Source organism: Eleutherodactylus coqui, chromosome 3 (genome assembly GCF_035609145.1).
Source record: "Eleutherodactylus coqui strain aEleCoq1 chromosome 3, aEleCoq1.hap1, whole genome shotgun sequence".
Taxonomy (NCBI): Eukaryota; Metazoa; Chordata; class Amphibia; order Anura; family Eleutherodactylidae; genus Eleutherodactylus; species Eleutherodactylus coqui.
In genome coordinates this window covers 67519585-67538270 of record NC_089839.1, presented here as the reverse complement: position 1 = coordinate 67538270, position 18686 = coordinate 67519585, and the positions used below count along the sequence as shown (strand labels likewise).

Below are 18686 nucleotides of genomic sequence, written 5' to 3'. Positions count from 1 at the left end.
TACTTTTTCTTTCAAGTCTAAATCTGTTTTCCTTCTGAGGCCTGTGTTTTCTGTTGGGGCTGTTCCACCAATTTTAGGGCTGAATCAAGTAGTCCTAAATTAGATGTAGTGGATGCAGCATCACATAGTGTCCAAAAAGAGGGGGACCCCTCGTCCTATATGTCCATGAGCCTTGGACTATCAAACCTTTCAGGAAAATACTTCATGTCATGTATTAAATTTAAAAAGGCACACAACTTTTTTTTATTTACCTATCAATATAGCTGTCGGAGGGCTTGCTTTTTTTTTTTTTTTTTGTGGGACGAGTTGTATTTTTCATTGGTACTATACAATGAACCATATAATGTACTGAAACACTTTTTAAAAAGTTCTAAGTGAAGGGAAATTGAAAAAAAACAACACAATTCTACCATCTTGAGGAGGGTGGGCGCTTGTTTCAATGGCATACACAATGCAGTAAAAGTTGCATGATAACTTTATTCTATGGGTTAGTACAGTAGCAATATTTGTATAGTTTTGTTTTTTTTGCTGTATTACTTAAAAAAAATTAATATCTTTGTCAGAAAATGGCTGCAAAAAATAAATAATTTTCTTCCAGACATAATTTTCTTTACTTTTCCGTTGACCTAGTTGTGAGGGCTCGTCTTTTGTGGGACATTCTGTAGTTCCTATTGGTGCCATTTAGGAGTACATACAACTTTTCGATCACTTTTTTTATTAAATTTTATTCTTTGAGATGGGGTGACCAAACAATTCTGACACAGGCATGGCTTCATGGACTATATCTGCAATAGCAGCCCTGGTAGTCTTCACAAGGCCCCCGAGAACTTAACAGCACCCCGTGATCTCATTGTGGGAGGTATGTTCGGTATGCTTGGAGGTTGCACTTCACAACTTATAGGACTTAACGGGTACCTGCACTTTCACTTCAGAGCGCCCCTAGTCCATTGGACGTTTTCATCTCCTTTCGTCAGTTGAAGACTGCCCCATATAGCGCTCTATATGCATTATATGGGGCCGTCTTCAGCTGCCGGAAGGAGCCGAAAATGGCCAACGGAACAGAAGTACTCTGATGTGAAAGTACAGGCTCTCTCTAAAGGTTATGCTGCCAGATAACACAGGACACTGTCAGAGGTTTTATGGAGTCGGTGTCTGGAAGGCTCAGAGTTGTTTTGGTGGCATGATGGAGACAATATTAGGCAGTTGATTTTTATTGTTTCAGCTGATCGGTGTATAGGTATGATATGCATAGATGGGAACAGTCAGCATTTTCTGTCTCATAAACCCTGTCAAGTTCCATAGAGTGAAGCTCTGTTTTGTAGTGAAGCTACAAAAATTTCTGATCTCCATGGTTCTGGAACTTCTACCAAAGCAATTAACTACTATTGCCAGTAGAAGTTTCATTCACTTCAAGTAGAGATGTCTCAGCATAGCAATTGACGTCTGTGTTGAAGCATGAATGGCGTTCAGCTGATCACTACAGGTCCAACTTCATAAAGCATCAGTGATCGGCTGTTACCACTGAGGGCTCAGTCACAAGGGCGCATCCGGTCATGTGTTCTTTCTTCCGGCGGTGTGGAGAGTCGTCCGCACCTGCAGTGCGGCCGTCTTCTTCGTGCAGTAATACGGGCGCCCGGATGCGCCTGTGTGACTGAGCCCTGAAGGGTAGGAAAAACCTGTTACATTGCAGTCATTGGTATAAATGGCTGTGTATGCAATACATAGATGGTCCAAATCCGCCAGAGTGAAAGCCGCTGTTTGCAGCAGCTGTCCACTCTGGGTAATGGAGAATGTCCCAACCTGGGTGGGGACCTCCTTCTGTGACATGATCCATGTGCTCCAACAAAGCCTATAGGCAGGTGCTGTCCTGATGAGAAATGGCATTTTAAGATGAAGAAATAAAACAGTGTATTAGAAAGTTATGTAACTTTTTATTATACAATTGCGGCTCACCATGCAGACCATCCACAGTACAACCGGCCAAAGAAGAAAGCGGGTACGCACGAATGCCGGCTGGGCAAAGGGTCTGATTCCGTTGCAGGCTTCCTAATCGGAGTCCAACCCACTTGTGTGTAGCCGGCCTTATTTCTATAAAACTGAAAGACCCCTTTATGGTTACAAATTGTCAAATAGAATTTTGTCAAATAGAAATTGTATAGGTAAAAATAGTTGCACCTATTAGGACCTTTTTAAGAGCGAGCATACTTTTGTACGTGTAGGTAAAAAACTGCATCCACAAGTCAGTAGTAGACCACACATATCTATACACGATGTATGCAGAACACTCATTAAATACAATTACTAAATAATATGTTGTGGGGCTCGTGTTTATCCGTAGTGCACTAAGATTTTGGTAAATGTTACAGTGCAGTTTAGTAGCAGCAGTAATCATAAAACCATGTCCTGTAGTTTAAAGCACCAGCCAGCAGCTGTAATTGCCATGATTCAAGCAGCTTACCGCACATCTACCAGGAAAATAAGCAGAAGGGATGCGATTACATTTTTGTGCTTTTGTGGAATAAAGTACGGTGCCTATTACTGATCACAGAGCTTGTCATCACTCACTTCCTGATGGGCGATCTTCTATTGTTATACGTTACACTGATTTTAAATGTTTTTGTTATTTTAATTCATGTAGAAATTTTAAATTGGCAAAAGGGGAACTTTACTAAACTCAATGTGCCAGAATTTTAGCTCTATTTACACACAAAACTGGTGCATACACCTTGGATGACATTTATTGTGTGTTAGACTCTTTCTATACTTCATTTGACAGAGTGTGGCTTTTGCTGGAAAGGAAAGCGTTAATGCTATATAACTTTGGTCCCATGGTTAATTGCTTTTCTGAATGCCCTAGCATTGACCTATATGGATCCAACTTTCTATTTCCCGCCTGATTTATAGATATGAGAGCAGAATGGGAATAGAGAGGACAGAGTAGCTGCACAGTTCTCTTTATGATCGGGTAGAGTGAATCGGGAGCAGTTTGCCCAGTCATTAAAAGCAGAGTCAGTGTGTGGTGAGGGGATGCTGTAATTATGCCAGTCTATGGACAAGAATAGCACTGTTTCTGAGTTTTAAAAAAATGGATCAGACTTGTTTTTATTACTGGGTAATTAATTGAATAAATTTGATTTAATTGTCATTTTGCCGAGGGACAATTCTAAACTTTGTCAGAATCGTGAAATCAAGATTAGCTCTCTTCCCTAGAGGTGGGCTATATAGTAGTCTAGAGGGAAATGAGGTGTGCAGAATGCCGAGGAGAGGGGGCTGTAATGACTGGGGTGAGGATCTGGGGGGTGGGGCTTGGGTGACTGCAGGGTGTGAAACGCCCATCTTTTTTGTTTATATAACTAAAGCTCATACCCATTCTTTTATATAAGTGGAATCGCATAAACAGCAATTCTTTGATGAGTACTGATTATCAGAAGTGTCCCATTCAATTAATTGGTATATATTAAGAAATTGCTGTATTTGGGACTCACTTATGTTAAAAAAAAAGACTTGGTCATTTTAGCTTGTTTGGCAACAAAAACAAAAAAATATAGATTAAAATTGCAAATTGAGAAGTGATTGAAAAAATTGAGCTTTTTAGATTTTGGCCAATTCGACAACCCTGCCTGCTTTCTAAACTCTTACACCCCTTTAGGCTATGTTCACATGGTGGATTCCACAGCAAATTTTTCAGTGCAGATTTTGCCACAAAATCCATGGCAGATGAGCCACAGATTTCGGACGTGACTTGGAACTTCAGTCTTCCACGGATCTGCATGTGGATTTATTCCCTTTCAGCCTCATGCCCACAGCCGAGTCGGAAATCTCGCAAGGGAATCAGACCCGGTGCCCCCCAGATACACATAATCACCTGCCGGGATCTGTGGAGAGAGTGTCGGTCGACAAGCCGGCTCTTGGCGGTGACGCGGATTCTTATAATAATCTTTATTTGTATAGTAATCTTTATTTGTATAGCGCCATCATATTCCGCAGCGCTTACATAGACGGGGGATACAGAAAGACAAAAGTACAAACATTACTATGTAACAGTGGTTCTGTAATCAATTGATGGAAACAATAGGGGTGAGGGTCCTGCTCCAACGAGCTTACATACTACAAGTAATGGGGTGATACAGAAGGTAAAGGGGCTGGCAGTGTGCACGGTATGGCGAGGTGGAGAGTGAGGGATGCTATACACATAGACAATGGTCAGACATTTAGCCGTGTGACGGCAGAAACCGTATGACTGCAGGAGCGGTTTAAGATGGCTAGCAGGGATTGCAGTCAGTAGGTCAGGGAGCGGAGTACAGAGGGGTTTGTTTAGGGAATTCGGTATGCCTCCCTGAAGAGGTGCGTTTTTAGAGCACGCCTGAAGTTCTGCGAGTCCTGGATTGCTCGGGTAGCCTTTGGTAGTGCGTTCCAGAGGACCGGTGCTGCTCTGGAGAAGTCTTGGAGGCGGGAATGAGAAGTTCGAATTAAAGGGGCGCTCAGTCTGGTTTCGTTAGCAGAGCGGAAAGCCCGGGCTGGTTGATGGATTGAGATGAGGGAGGCGATATAGGGGGGCGCTGCACTGTGGAGGGCTTTGTGGATGAAGGTGGCGGGTTTAAATTGAATTCTGTATTTAACGGGCAGCCAGTGCAGTGACTGGCACAGGGCAGAGGCATCCGAGTAGCGGCTGGACAGGAAGATGAGCCTGGCTGCTGCATTCAAGATGGATAGGAGAGGGTAGAGTCTGGTGCAGGGGAGGCCGATCAGCAACGAGTTGCAATAATCGAGCCGGGAGTGGATGAGGGCAACAGTAAGCGTTTTTAGCGTGTCCACAGTGAGAAAAGAGCGGATTCTTGCGATGTTCTTGAGGTGCAGCTGACATGTTCGGGCCAGAGATTGGATGTAGGGGGTAAAAGAGAGATCAGAATCAAATATGACTCCAAGGCAGCAGGCATGTTGTCTAGGAGTTTTGGTGGCGCCACACACTGAGATGGAGATGTCAGGATGAGGTCGGTTAGTGGAGGGCAGAAATACCAGCAGTGCTCACATGCCTTTTGACACAAAATAGAACATGCTGTGATTCTCCCCCGCGAATGGAAAGTCGTAGTTTATTTCCGCTCGTGGGCAGGAGAGAATCGTTTAACATGGCATGTCTATGGACGAACATTGCTGCGGAATTTGTGGCAGGGTGTCTGACTGCGAATTCCTCAGCGATAATCTGTCCATAAGCATTGGGCCTTCATGCCTCTTGTTTTCAGCATGCTGATTTGAAATTTATGTGGGAAACATCTGCGCCATACAGACTACAGCATGATTCCTATTAGAGGCAGTAGAAGGGCTTCCATTACACAGGTGTATGCGTTTTTGCTAACGCTTCAGTGTGACATATTTGCTCCGTGAACGAGGTTTATCTGCGCTCGTCTACGCATTTTACTGTACTTTTTGCTCACGAGGGGCATGTTCATTTATGTGCAGGACACACTCATTCCCTGATTTAAATGGCTATTTAGCCTAATGTGTCCTAGATGTGCTCTTTTTCCATGGAAATTGTGCAGTTCTGCACACACAAATACACCCACGTGAAGCAACCCCAACACTTTAGGACAGTGTTCCCCAACTCCAGTCCTCAGGGACCACCAACAGGTCATGTTTTCAGGATATCCTATGGTAAGAACACCTGTGGCAATGTCTGAGGCACCGACAATAATTACATCACCTGTGAAATACTGAGGAAATCCTGAAAACATGACCTGTTGGTGGTCCCTGAGGACTGGAGTTGGGGACCCCTGCTTTAGGACATAGCTATTGCTGTGGATTTGATCAGGAATTGGCACAGATTCTGGTCAAATCTGTGGTGAAACACACGATGTGAACACACCCTTAAGTTGCATTAACCCCTTAAAGGGAACCTGACCTCACCATTAAGCCCCATAAACCATTTTATGGGGCCCAAAGGGGAGGGAATTTGGAATCTAGGGAGCTGTGTTACATACTTGCAGGATTCCCCATTTCAGCACTGTATCCCCACAAAGTTGGCGCATTCATGTAGTGTGACTTTTTTTGAATGGCTTTATGCATGTTCATCCCTATTTATCTTCATGGGTAGTGCACAGAGCTGTCTGAAAAGAGTCACACTGTGTGCATGCGCCAACTTCGCCGACATAGAACGCTCGAACGGGGCACCGAGCAAGTATGAAACACAGCTCCCCGATCTCTCCGTTTCTTCACCTTTTGAGACACATACCAGCTTAAAGGTATTGACAGGTTCCCTTTAAATGACTACTACATTGTCTTAAAAGATACCATTCCCATCTTGTGTGTATCTGCTTTTACTACTGATTTTCTACATTGTATGATGATCCAGGAAACAGCACAATAGACAAATGCCTGGTTAGATTAGCAGATTGACGTGGGCTGCAGTGGGTACCCCCGAGGCTTGTGCTCCCATCCCCCTAGTAGGTCATGACATATATCCTTTTCAAGGAAATTCTTTTTCCTGCAGTTTAGTAAGTGGCTTTCTAGAAAGCAATGCTATAAAAAAAATAAAAATCGCCATCTTTTATTCATACCAACACAATACTATTCTGGTATGCAGAGAGAAGCGGCATTAACTCTATAGTGGGTAGACATGCTTGTCCCCCCGGCTTTGGGGCACTTGCATTACTTTTATGGGATGAAAGAATAATAGACCGTCCTTCTGTATATCTGTAAATTACACCGTGATTACTGCAGAACGATCAAATGTGTTATTTGAACCTTATTGACTTCTGTGCCCCATTCTGAGCGAGGCAGTTCTCAATAATTGATCTGCATCAGCAATTTCCTAGCTACGTCCTCTTCTTTGTCTTCTTTCTGGATCAGCTTCACACAAGAGTTCTGTATTGATTACTAAGCTTCCATTAGTCAGTCTCAAAAAACAGAGCTGAGACTGTTTTATTTTTGCAGCTTCATATCCTTTATCAACAGGAATCCGATTATTCATCTATGACTGTATGATGTTGGTAACTTGCTGGATCACACTGCTTGTATTACCACTGCATAGTCATCTGCACAAGGGCTGGGTGGATAGCCTGGAAGTGACAAGGCACCAGCTGCCAATCATTCTTACACTACCCCAAATTTAGCATTTTTCTTCCATCAGTGTAAGAGACCTAAAAGGTCAGCACACACGGTTGGCTTCTAGAAAGGGCACAAAGAGCATGTGCCCCAGGGCCTCCATCACCTTTGGGGTCAACCTTATCACCTACTACATACCCTGGCGGTAAATGTTAATATGTGTAATGTATATACTGCTCACTTCTAGGAGCCTCATCTCTCGGGAAAGGAGGAATTTCTTGATGGTGTTCGTGATCCTATTCAACCAACATGAGGCTTTCTTTTTGAAATCTAAAGGAGTCTATAGCTTGACTAAGGCTCTTTTTACACTTCGTATGCAGCATATACTTACTATGTGCGCCACATACCATAAACAAATCCATAGAGCCCTGTTCAGCCAATGAAGGCCAATTTGTCCTTTCGGTGGTGTCCATCAGAGCGTGATTCTATTTTTTTTACTGCATATATAGTATGCTGTGCAGTATGTGTATATAGCACTAGTAATAGGGACCCCCCCCACAGTAGCCCCATTAGTAATAGTGACCCTACCCATAGTAGCCCCCATAATAATGGTGACCCCCACACAGTAGCCCCAGTAGTAATGGTGACTCCCCACACAGTAGCCCCAGTAGTAATGGTGACCCCCACACAGTAGCCCCAGTAGTAATGGTGACCCCCGCACAGTAGCCCCAGTAGTAATGGTGACCCCCACACAGCAGCCCCAGTAGTAATGGTGACCCCCACACAGCAGCCCCACTAGTAATGGTGACCCCCACACAGTAGCCTCAGTAGTAATGGTGACCCCCACACAGTAGCCTCAGTAGTAATGGTGACCCCCACACAGTAGCCTCAGTAGTAATGGTGACCCCCACACAGTAGCCCCAGTAGTAATGGTGACCCCCACACAGTAGCCCCAGTAGTAATGGTGACCCCCACACAGTAGCCCCAGTAGTAATGGTGACCCCCACACAGTAGCCCCAGTAGTAATGGTGACCCCCACACAGTAGCCTCAGTAGTAATGGTGACCCCCACACAGTAGCCCCAGTAGTAATGGTGACCCCCACACAGTAGCCCCAGTAGTAATGGTGACCCCCACACAGTAGCCCCAGCAGTAATGGTGACCCCCACACAGTAGCCCCAGTAGTAATTATGTCCCTCTTAAGAATCATATACTTACCTTCTCCCTGTCGTCAGAGCGCCGCTACTTCACTTCTCTGTGTTGCTGCTGGCGGAAGTGTGTGTGCCAGAATTCCTCCTTTCTTCTCCCCTCCTCCTGCTGAACCATAGTGGAGAGGTCAGGGTAGGAAGATCCTGAGTGCACAGACTGCCGACAGTATGTGCACCAGTAGCAGCGCTACTAAGTAATTACAGCCAGGGCACCCTTGCTGGTAATCACTATCATGGTGAGCAGCTGTTGGCACACGTGTCAACAGAGAGGTCTCTGTGTCCCCTCTCTGGTACAGTTACCATAGGTTCGCCACCACTGACCTAGAGCATATCAAACCAAAAATTATATTGTTAGAGGGAAAAACCACAAAACAGCGGCTCTCATACTTTGAACATATGCGATGTTCAAATTCTCTGGAAAAAACAATGAGGCTCGGCACAGTTGGAGAGTCTCAAAAAGGAGGACTATAAAGAACAGCCTGACTGGATGCAATCAAGGCAGATACAAACATGCACATGGAAGAGCTGAAAGATGCGGTCAAGGATATGAAAGCATGGAGAACGATGATCCACAAAGTGACCGAAAGTCGGCCTAGACTGGATGGATAATCATTATCATCATGATGCACTGCCATTAAGAATGAACAGCTAGTGAACACTTCATTTATTAGTAGGTTGTTTGGACCGGCATCACCAGTGGGGTTCTCAGCCTTATTGTTTGCAACCTTGCTGTGCGACAACTACTATGTGGGACTGTACCCTTACCCTATCGGCACTGACTGGGCAAGAGGAATTGTAGAAATAACTTAACAACTGGGTGAAATATTTCCTAGAAGAATAACAGAGGAACAGCACAAATCAGAGTTACAAGAAACAAGACTCCCAAATAATTATTTTATGGGAGTTTCATTAAAACAGACATATTTGGCGTACTAAACAACTAAGGCCTCTTTCACATCTGCGTTGGAACATCCCGGAGGTCCCGTCACAGATCCAACACAAAATACTGCCGTAAAAAGTGCTGCATGCAGTGCTATTTGTCCGTTAAAACGCCGGACAGCTGAGTACAAATCAAACGGGCCCCATTATAGTCAATGGTGTCCTAAGGCGCTGTCCTAAGATGGATCCAGTCGGCCAGGGGGATTTTCATTTTCCTGCTCCCATAATGGAGCAGGAAGACCGAACCCTCGACGCAGATGTTAAAGCAGCATCATATAAGTAATATTTCCTTTTTTTTATCAATCTGCAGACTTTTAGGTCTTGGCCAGAAATGGAGGAGCAGCTATACGCTGTCTGTATCCAGCTGCATTCTGGACTCGTGCCATGCTTCTCATCTGTAATTGTACTATTTGACCGTCTAGCTTCTTGTTTAACTCTTTTACAGATGGGATATGGTAGGGGTTGGGTATATTGAATGTCGAAGTGGAACAGAAGGAGTCAAAAGCATATGTTGAATACGCAAGATCTATAAATCCATGCCCAGGTGGTTGGGTCATTTACTGTTTTTCCATGAAGACAAAGAATCGTATGAGTGCAAATGTAATTATCTACGTCCCTGGAAATCAATGCAGAATTTTGCCTGGTTTTACAATAGAGTTTTGCTGTTTTGCAGGAAAAGCAACTTGTAAAATAAGACATTGCTTTAAACGCCTTTAAAACCTAGTAGATTGTAAGTTAGACTCTGAGAGCGTTCCACACACTGTTCAGCTGCTTCACTTATCCATCGAAGGAATGTTAATCCATTGTATTTAGAAGCTTTTTACCGCCTTCTACTCCAGTGCATTTCAGGATTTGGCAAGGAATGGCTGTCTGTTAGCAATATATTTCAACGGTTTCTGATATCTGTGCCGGTTTGCAGGTTTTAATCTCTAGTATGGAGGATTAGCAGGTAAAACTGATTTTGGCAAGTGATGTGTCAGCATGGTCGAGATTAGACTGACCATATCTAGCTTTTCCAATCACGTAAAATGACAGCATGAAACTTAAAAAAAAAAAAAAACATTGGTAGGTTCTTATGGAAACCATGTCACTTTTGTCTTTGGGCTGTGTGCATTGTCGGCCTTATATTAGACAACATCCCGTGTGGAATTTTTTTTTTGTTTTTTTGTTTTTTGTGCGCCCCCTATAATAATATTGTGCAACTAGATGGCAGTATATATATATAAGTCAAAACAGTTCAGCGACTAAATGCTATACCAGAATCAAGCTCAGTACATAGACACAGCATCAGAATCAAGCTCAGTACATAGACACAGCATCAGAATCAAGCTCAGTACATAGACACAGCATCAGAATCAAGCTCAGTACATAGACACAGCATCGGAATCAAGCTCAGTACATAGACACAGCATCGGAATCAAGCTCAGTACATAGACACAGCATCGGAATCAAGCTCAGTACATAGACACAGCATCGGAATCAAGCTCCGTACATAGACACAGCATCAGAATCAAGCTCCGTACATAGACACAGCATCAGAATCAAGCTCCGTACATAGACACAGCATCAGAATCAAGCTCCGTACATAGACACAGCATCAGAATCAAGCTCCGTACATAGACACAGCATCAGAATCAAGCTCCGTACATAGACACAGCATCAGAATCAAGCTCCGTACATAGACACAGCATCAGAATCAAGCTCCGTACATAGACACAGCATCAGAATCAAGCTCAGTACATAGACACAGCATCAGAATCAAGCTCAGTACATAGACACAGCATCAGAATCAAGCTCAGTACATAGACACAGCATCAGAATCAAGTTCAGTACATAGACACAGCATCAGAATGAAGCTTAGTACATAGACACAGCATCAGAACCAAGCTCAGTAAGTAGACGCAGCATCAGAACCAAGCGCGGCCCGTAGAGGCAGCATCTGAACCAAGCGCGGCCCGTAGAGGCAGCATCTGAACCAAGCGCGGCCCGTAGAGGCAGCATCTGAACCAAGCGCGGCCCGTAGAGGCAGCATCTGAACCAAGCGCGGCCCGTAGAGGCAGCATCTGAACCAAGCGCGGCCCGTAGAGGCAGCATCTGAACCAAGCGCGGCCCGTAGAGGCAGCATCTGAACCAAGCGCGGCCCGTAGAGGCAGCATCTGAACCAAGCGCGGCCCGTAGAGGCAGCATCTGAACCAAGCGCGGCCCGTAGAGGCAGCATCCGAACCAAGCGCGGCCCGTAGAGGCAGCTTCCGAACCAAGAGCGGCCCGTAGAGGCAGCTTCCGAACCAAGAGCGGCCCTATAGGTGCTGCAGTAGCACCAAGCTCACAATATAAACAGAACCAAGCTCTGCGGGGCACTAATGGGCTGACAGCGGTGCCTCAGAACATTGGGTGGGAGAAGTCTTAGCCAGGTGGAGGATAATTCATGTAGCTGCATAAGACTGCCATGTGGAGGAAGATGATCATCTGGCTGGGCAGACCTAAGGGGAGTGATCGCCCCTAGCCTATATTCACCAGGTGCCTTCTCTACAAACTGATGGTCAGCACTCTGTGTTGACCGCATGGGTTGCACATAGCAAAGGCCAGCCTTGACCATGTGTGGTATTGCAACTATGTCTCATTCCAAGTTGATGTGTGTACATATGGGACTAATTGTGATTGTTGTCAAATATAGGCAATTTGCTCCTATATTACTGATTGTGAAATCTCAAAACTACCCTATTGCCCAGAACAGTTAGCTATATCAGACATCATGTCTATCAGTAGTATGGTATCTGAATTTCATGGCTTTATGACAGTTCTGTGCACATTAAAGGGCATGCAACATTTGAGAGACTATTTATTTTAGGAGCTGAAAAAACAATGACTGGTCTCATTCAGGAAATACTGTGAAACATCAAGTGTCTCAACTATTTCTACCAGCAATTGTGAACATAGCCTGTGGGTTAAGCCCACAGTAAACAACTGTGCTCTCAAGATTCAAACCCTGATACGTTAATCTGATGAAGATTCTGAAAGGAAAGCCCTGGATAAAAATGATCAACTATGTTAAGCCTAGTGCTGAGGCGAAGCATGACACAAGGATTCCTGATTTAGTTTTACGGTATTTAAACGCCCATGTCATGAACTGCTCTTTCAGGTCCTGCATTCTGCATAGCACAGTATATAAATTCTGTCCAAACGGCTCTTTTCAACTTGTTTTGGGATGTTACTCACTTTATAGATATCTAGATTCTTGTGGCCTATGAATAAACACCCGTTTTAGTAATCTCACAATAATGCAATCTCCTGTCATAGTTCTCCTCAGAGCCGCATGTGTTAGAATGCATGATTCATCACCGGATAAGAGACTCGAATAACAACTTTATCTCATGGTCATCTGGGTTTTAAAAAGTGAATGGTGCAGTGTTGTTCTTCTGCTAACGGATTTAAAGCCCTTTTACACGCAACGATTATAGCTCATAACTCGTTAAAACGATGGCTTTTAAGCGATAATTGTTGTGTGTAAATGCTACCATTGTGCACTTTTCGTTTGAATGATGATTTTTAATTGAGTTTAAAAACCGTCCTTCAGACCGCACGCTAGGAGCTCGCGATTACATTGTTTTCTCTAAGCAGCCTGTGCCAGAACAATGGCGCTAATTACAGAGCTCAGACCGGTACCATAGTACCTTGTCACCACTGGAAGCTAGGGGTTTGACAGGGCTTGCCTGGAGGAACACCCCTGTCATGCCCCTAGCTCCCGATTGGCTGAATTGTTGAAGGTTCTTGAAGGTCCTAGCAGCGTCTGTATGGATTTTTGTCTGGGCTGGTGGGTTAGGGTCCGCTTTTCTGTTAGGCTTAGATTATGAGCTGTAAATGCTTACATGTTATGCCTGTAACATGGAAGCATTTAGAGGTAATAATGTAAGCCTAACAGAAAAACTAACCCTAACCCTCTAGCCCAGCCAAAAATTGATAAAGACGTTGCTGCTTTCACTGTCCCAGGAGCAGGCATCTCCGGCACCCGTACATAGTGGCAGGGCAGCTGATGCAAGAGGTGCAGAGTGTGCTCAGCGGAGGAGCAGTCCACTTTGCCAAGTGAGGAGTGGTGAAGTTCAGCAATTGGCGGCAAGACGGACGGCCGCAGCACATGGCACTTTGGCAAGCGAGGAGCGGACCACAGGACTTAGAGCTGATTACAAACCGAGCAAAAGCAGCGCAGCACTTCACGCATCGGCTGTGAGGCGGATGCCACTTGTAGTTCCTGGGGTCATGTAGTCAGCGCGGATGAGTGGCCCAGTGTCTTCACTCACTTCAGCAGAGGACCACTGCACTTGGGCAGTGCGCCCAGCCAAGTGTCTCCCCCGGACAGGCAGACAGACAACCATACAGCCAATCGGGAGCTAGGGTCGTTCCTCCATCTAAGGGCTGTCAAACCCCTAGCTTCCAGTGGTGACAAGATACAATAATACTGCTCAGACCTCCTGCTGGGTTCTGCAACAGCTCCAGGAGGCTCATTTGCATGCAATTGGATTATTCTGATTGCCAGATTGCAGTCGGGAAGGAATTTTTTTCCCATTAGCTTCTACCTCATTGTTTTTTTTCCTTTTCCTTCCTCTGGATCAACATTGGGTGTGAATAGGCTGAACTGGATGCACATATCTATACTATGTTACCTATGTTAAATTTGAAATCCTTGTGAAATGGAATAGTCTGACAAGTTTTTATTTGCATCCAAAAAAACCTATGGTGTGATGCTCTCCTTTTCATTCATTGTTGAGGCAGTAGGGATCTGAAGTTACACACAGCACTCAAGTACCCTTGCCAAATAGACGAATGTGAGCATTGTGAAAACTGATTTTATAGAAACTACCCAGCACCCTGTGCTACACAGTCTCCCTAACTCCCATGTTTGGAATAGGAGTTATGGAAACTGCATTATGCAGGGTGCTCAGCTGTTTCCATACAGCTTGGCCGCCTATGGGATCCTGGATGTGGTGGGGCTCAAAATGGGAATACTTCTTTTAAGATGACGTTTCACTTTTTCATCTCAAGCTCTGCAATTACATTATGTAATAAATTCTAGTGAACAAAAAAAGATTAGGTGGCAGAGAAAATCCAGCAATGTCTCCACATGTTAGTGGGGGAAGTGGTATTGCAGAACAGTATAGTAAGCATATTACTATTCTATTTTTATGTAGGTAATGAAAAAGAACTGCACGATATTTCCATCTGGTTTGGACTGTGAAATACATTTTGAGTCATTTATGTTTGGTTGATTATTCATTCCGTGCAGATATTTTACCAGAGTATCCATTACATATGTGTAACCTTCTACTCTCGTCTACAGGAACCCTTGCAACAGTTGGTTATGATGACTTTGCCGAATGTTTTGATTATTGGCAAAACTCCATTTTCTGGTGAGTATGAAATGATGTCCCCATGAACAATACTAAGGCCTACTTGATAATGAGATCTAATATGAATATACAAACAAGGAATGCCATCTGAACAGTGGAATATTAAATGAGTTTTTCAGCTTTAAGAAAAATCTGATTATTTATCTCCAGGAGAGGTCATCAATAGCTGATTGGTGGGTGTTCAATACTTGGGTGATCAGTTATATGCCAGGCTGCTGTCACAGTGTACAATGCAGGAAGCAGATAGCTCCGTATATTGTGCAGTGGCACAACATGGTATTGCAGGCATAGCTCCCATTCAATTTGTACTGTTCTGGATAAACACCATAAAGCTGTGCTAGATCTACACGGTCTGGGATAGGCTGAGGTGTATCTGCAGCTGCGGACACAGGGTAGTTGGTGGTGGTATTAATGGCGATCTCTGAACGACAACCCTCCAAGGGATAATGGAGCCAGTTGCATGCCACATACCTCTGATGGGAAGTTTATCAGCAAACCGTCTTTATACATCATCAGTGATGTCGAAGGACTCTCTTGTCTGGAAGATACACCAAAAGCCCAGATATCGGACTATATCTTATCAGCTTGAGTCATCGTCACATCTGTGGCCCTTGAATTTTGCAGCTCTGCATGGCAGAACCACTTAACAAATCCTCTGTGCCTCTCCTATAGTGACGCAGCTTCTCAACCTTTATATCTAACCTCACACAGCGTATCCTCTTGCGGGAATTAACGTTGCCTCGCACTCGCAAACCCATCTTAAAGAGACACTCATAAGGGCCCTTTGCTTAAACTTAATACAACAGGTTAATAAACATCATGAACTTCCCCCATTACAATATCATATCCATTATATCTTATATAGTTTTACTTTCAATAGTTTTTATTAAAGGAGTTTTTTGGAACTTTAAATCAATAGCAATTGAATACTCTCCTATGCTGGCAGCTCCCGTGCAGCACTGTAGCCTCATTGCCCCTGACACTGAACCTGGAAGAAGCGACGGGCGGTACATCGTCCATGTGACCACTCAGCTACTCACAGGCTTCAGCGGCCATAGAAGAATCACTTGAGTGGCTGAGTGGCTGCATGCACATTGAACGGCACACGACTGCCTGCTGCTTCTTTCAGGGTCTGTCCCGGGGGCACCGGGGCTGCAGCGCTGGAAGGGAAGCAGCTAAGATAGGTGAGAATTTAATTGTTATTGACTAGACTGCATCAAACTTGGACACTGAGTATTATTCACCATACTGGTAAGCCGATCATTGACCATTATCCACCCTAGTTTATTCTTGGCCAGTAGAGATGAGCGCGTCTACTGGCTAAGGCACATTACTCGAGCGAGTAGTGCCTTAGCGAGTATCTCCCTGCTCGTCTCTAAAGATTCGGGGACCGGCGCGGGTGACAGGTGAGTTGCGGGGGGAGAGAGGGAGAGAGAGATCTCCCCTCCGTTCCTCCCCACCGCTCCCCGCCCCCCGCTGCTCCCCCAAATCTTTAGAGACTAGTGGGGAGATACTCGGCTAAGGCACTACTCGCTCGAGTAATGTGCCTTAGCGAGTATACTCATTCATCTCTATTAGCCAGCTCTAATGAGATAGAAGTAGTTTACTAGCTTCTGGCCAGAGTTATTCTAGCTGCCAAAAAGATATTGGAGATTAACTTTCTGGTGGCTTTCGGAACACACAAGCCCCCATTTTGTTGCAACTTCTCTATGTACAGTGATACATTTGGATTTATTTAGTATGTGAATTTTGCTGAATGACTGAACCTGAATGAAAACATTTAATAATATATTGCCAAACGGGCATTATCATTAAAGGGACGTTTTAATGAAGAAACATATTTTATTAAATGAGAAGATTTCTGCTAGATTGAGGTCACGATTCTGAAAGCTAATGATGGTGAATCTGCCAAAATTATTTAAGGGCTTAATCCAAGTGATGTGACAAAACAAGGACTAAAAACCTAATTCACTCAAGTCTTTTCCCTTCTTAGAAATCCAGCAGATTACCATAGATGTCAGGGGTTTTGATGTCTGAGGAAAAAATGCACTAAACATATGATTTAAATAGGTTGATATGATGAAGGGTAGACGGGCCTGAGAATATTTAAGTATTATTCTATTGCTTACATTTCCTCATATACATTTTCTTCTAATTCAAGCTTCAGTCAGGGAGTTTGCAGAGTAGTATTTAAAGGAGTCCAAATAACCTTCGAATATATCCTTGATACATTTGAGAAGATCTCATTAGAAGTCTGTGGTCTCGGACCCTCGCTGATCCCTTCTGGTCCTGATGAAAGGCATTCATCTGCTGTTTTATTGTACGTATGACTGGTCAGCCAGTCACTGTCTTCAAAGCTCACACATCATTCATGGCAGTATCACCACTGAAGTCAGTGATTGGCTAAGTGATCATTTGTATTATGAATGGCACCTAAAACCCCTTTAACTCCGTGAGACAGAAGGGTACAGTGCTTGTTTGCCCTATCTCTTTTTCATGATCCTTGCATGAATTCTTCACATCCTTGTTTTTTTGGGGTCATTGGAGAAGGGATCCCTGCACAACTTCTCAAAAGAGCACTTAAACCTCATTGGCACTACTTAAAGGGGTTGTCTCGCGAAATCAAGTGGGGTTATACACTTCTGTATGGCCATATTAATGCACTTTGTAATATACATCGTGCATTAAATATGAGCCATACAGAAGTTATTCACTTACCTGCTCTGTTGCTAGCGTCCTCGTCTCCATGGTTCCGTCTAAATTCGCTGGCAGCTTGCTTTTTTAGACGCGCTTGCGCAGTCCGGTCTTCTCCTTTCAGCACGAGCCGCTTCAGTGTGCTCCCCGCTACAGTTCTTCTGCGCATGCGCAGACGAGCTGTCACTGCTCGGGAGCGCGCTGGAGCGGCCATTCTGTACCATCCTCTGTTAGAGGAAAGTGCAGAGCCGCCCAGCCCAGCCCAGCAGCCCAGCAGAGAAGCCGCCCAGCCGTCCAGGTAAGTGCTGGGCCGGGGGAACTGTCGCTGGGCCGGGGGAACTGTCGCTGGGCCGGGGGAACTGTCGCTGGGCCGGGGGAACTGTCGCTGGGCCGGGGGGGGGGCTGTCGCTGGGCCGGGGGGGGGCTGTCGCTGGGCCGGGGGGGCTGTCGCTAGGCCGGGGGAACTAGCGCTGGGCCGGGGGGGGGGGCTGTCGCTAGGCCGGGGGAACTAGCGCTGGGCCGGGGGGGGGGGGGGCTGTCGCTAGGCCGGGGGAACTAGCGCTGGGCCGGGGGGGGGGGCTGTCGCTAGGCCGGGGGAACTAGCGCTGGGCCGGGGGGGGCTGTCGCTAGGCCGGGTGAACTAGCGCTGGGCCGGGGGGGGGGGGGGGGGCTGTCGCTAGGCCGGGGGAACTAGCGCTGGGCTGGGGGGGGGGCTGTCGCTAGGCCGGGGGAACTAGCGCTGGGCCGGGGGGGGGGGGCTGTCGCTAGGCCGGGGGAACTAGCGCTGGGCCGGGGGGGGCTGTCGCTAGGCCGGGGGAACTAGAGCTGGGCCGGGGGGGGGGGCTGTCGCTAGGCCGGGGGAACTAGCGCTGGGCCGGGGGGGGGCTGTCGCTAGGCCGGGGGAACTGTCGCTGGGCCGGGGGGGGGCTGTCGCTAGGCCGGGGGAACTAGCGCTGGGCCGGGGGGGGCTGTCGCTAGGCCGGGGGAACTGTCGCTGGGCTGGGGGGGGCTGTCGCTAGGCCGGGGGGGGCTGTCGCTAGGCCGGGGGAACGGTCGCTAGGCCGGGGGAACGGTCGCTGGGCCGGGGGGGGAACTGTCGCTGGGCCGGGGGGGAACTGTCGCTGGGCCGGGGGGGAACTGTCGCTGGGCCGGGGGGGAACTGTCGCTGGGCCGGGGGGGAACTGTCGCTGGGCCGGGGGGGGGCTGTCGCTGGGCCGGGGGGGGGCTGTCGCTGGGCCGGGGGGGGCTGTCGCTAGGCCGGGGGGGCTGTCGCTAGGCCGGGGGGGCTGTCGCTAGGCCGGGGGAACTAGCGCTGGGCCGGGGGGGGGCTGTCGCTAGGCCGGGGGAACTAGCGCTAGGCCAGGGGGGCTGTCGCTAGGCCGGGGGAACTAGCGCTGGGGCGGGGGG

General features: G+C 46.4%; 1 protein-coding gene across 6 annotated transcripts in view; it reads left to right on the top strand.

Moving 5' to 3' along the window:
* The window catches only part of CCDC88A (coiled-coil domain containing 88A), a 201162-nt gene that overhangs the window by 85983 nt on the left and 96493 nt on the right, over positions 1-18686 (top strand). For all 6 annotated transcript variants that reach the window (XM_066595696.1, XM_066595695.1, XM_066595692.1 and 3 more), the window contains exon 4: positions 14516-14585. In XM_066595696.1, coding sequence (XP_066451793.1) covers positions 14516-14585 — 70 coding nt within the window. The remainder of the gene's footprint in view (positions 1-14515; positions 14586-18686) is intronic.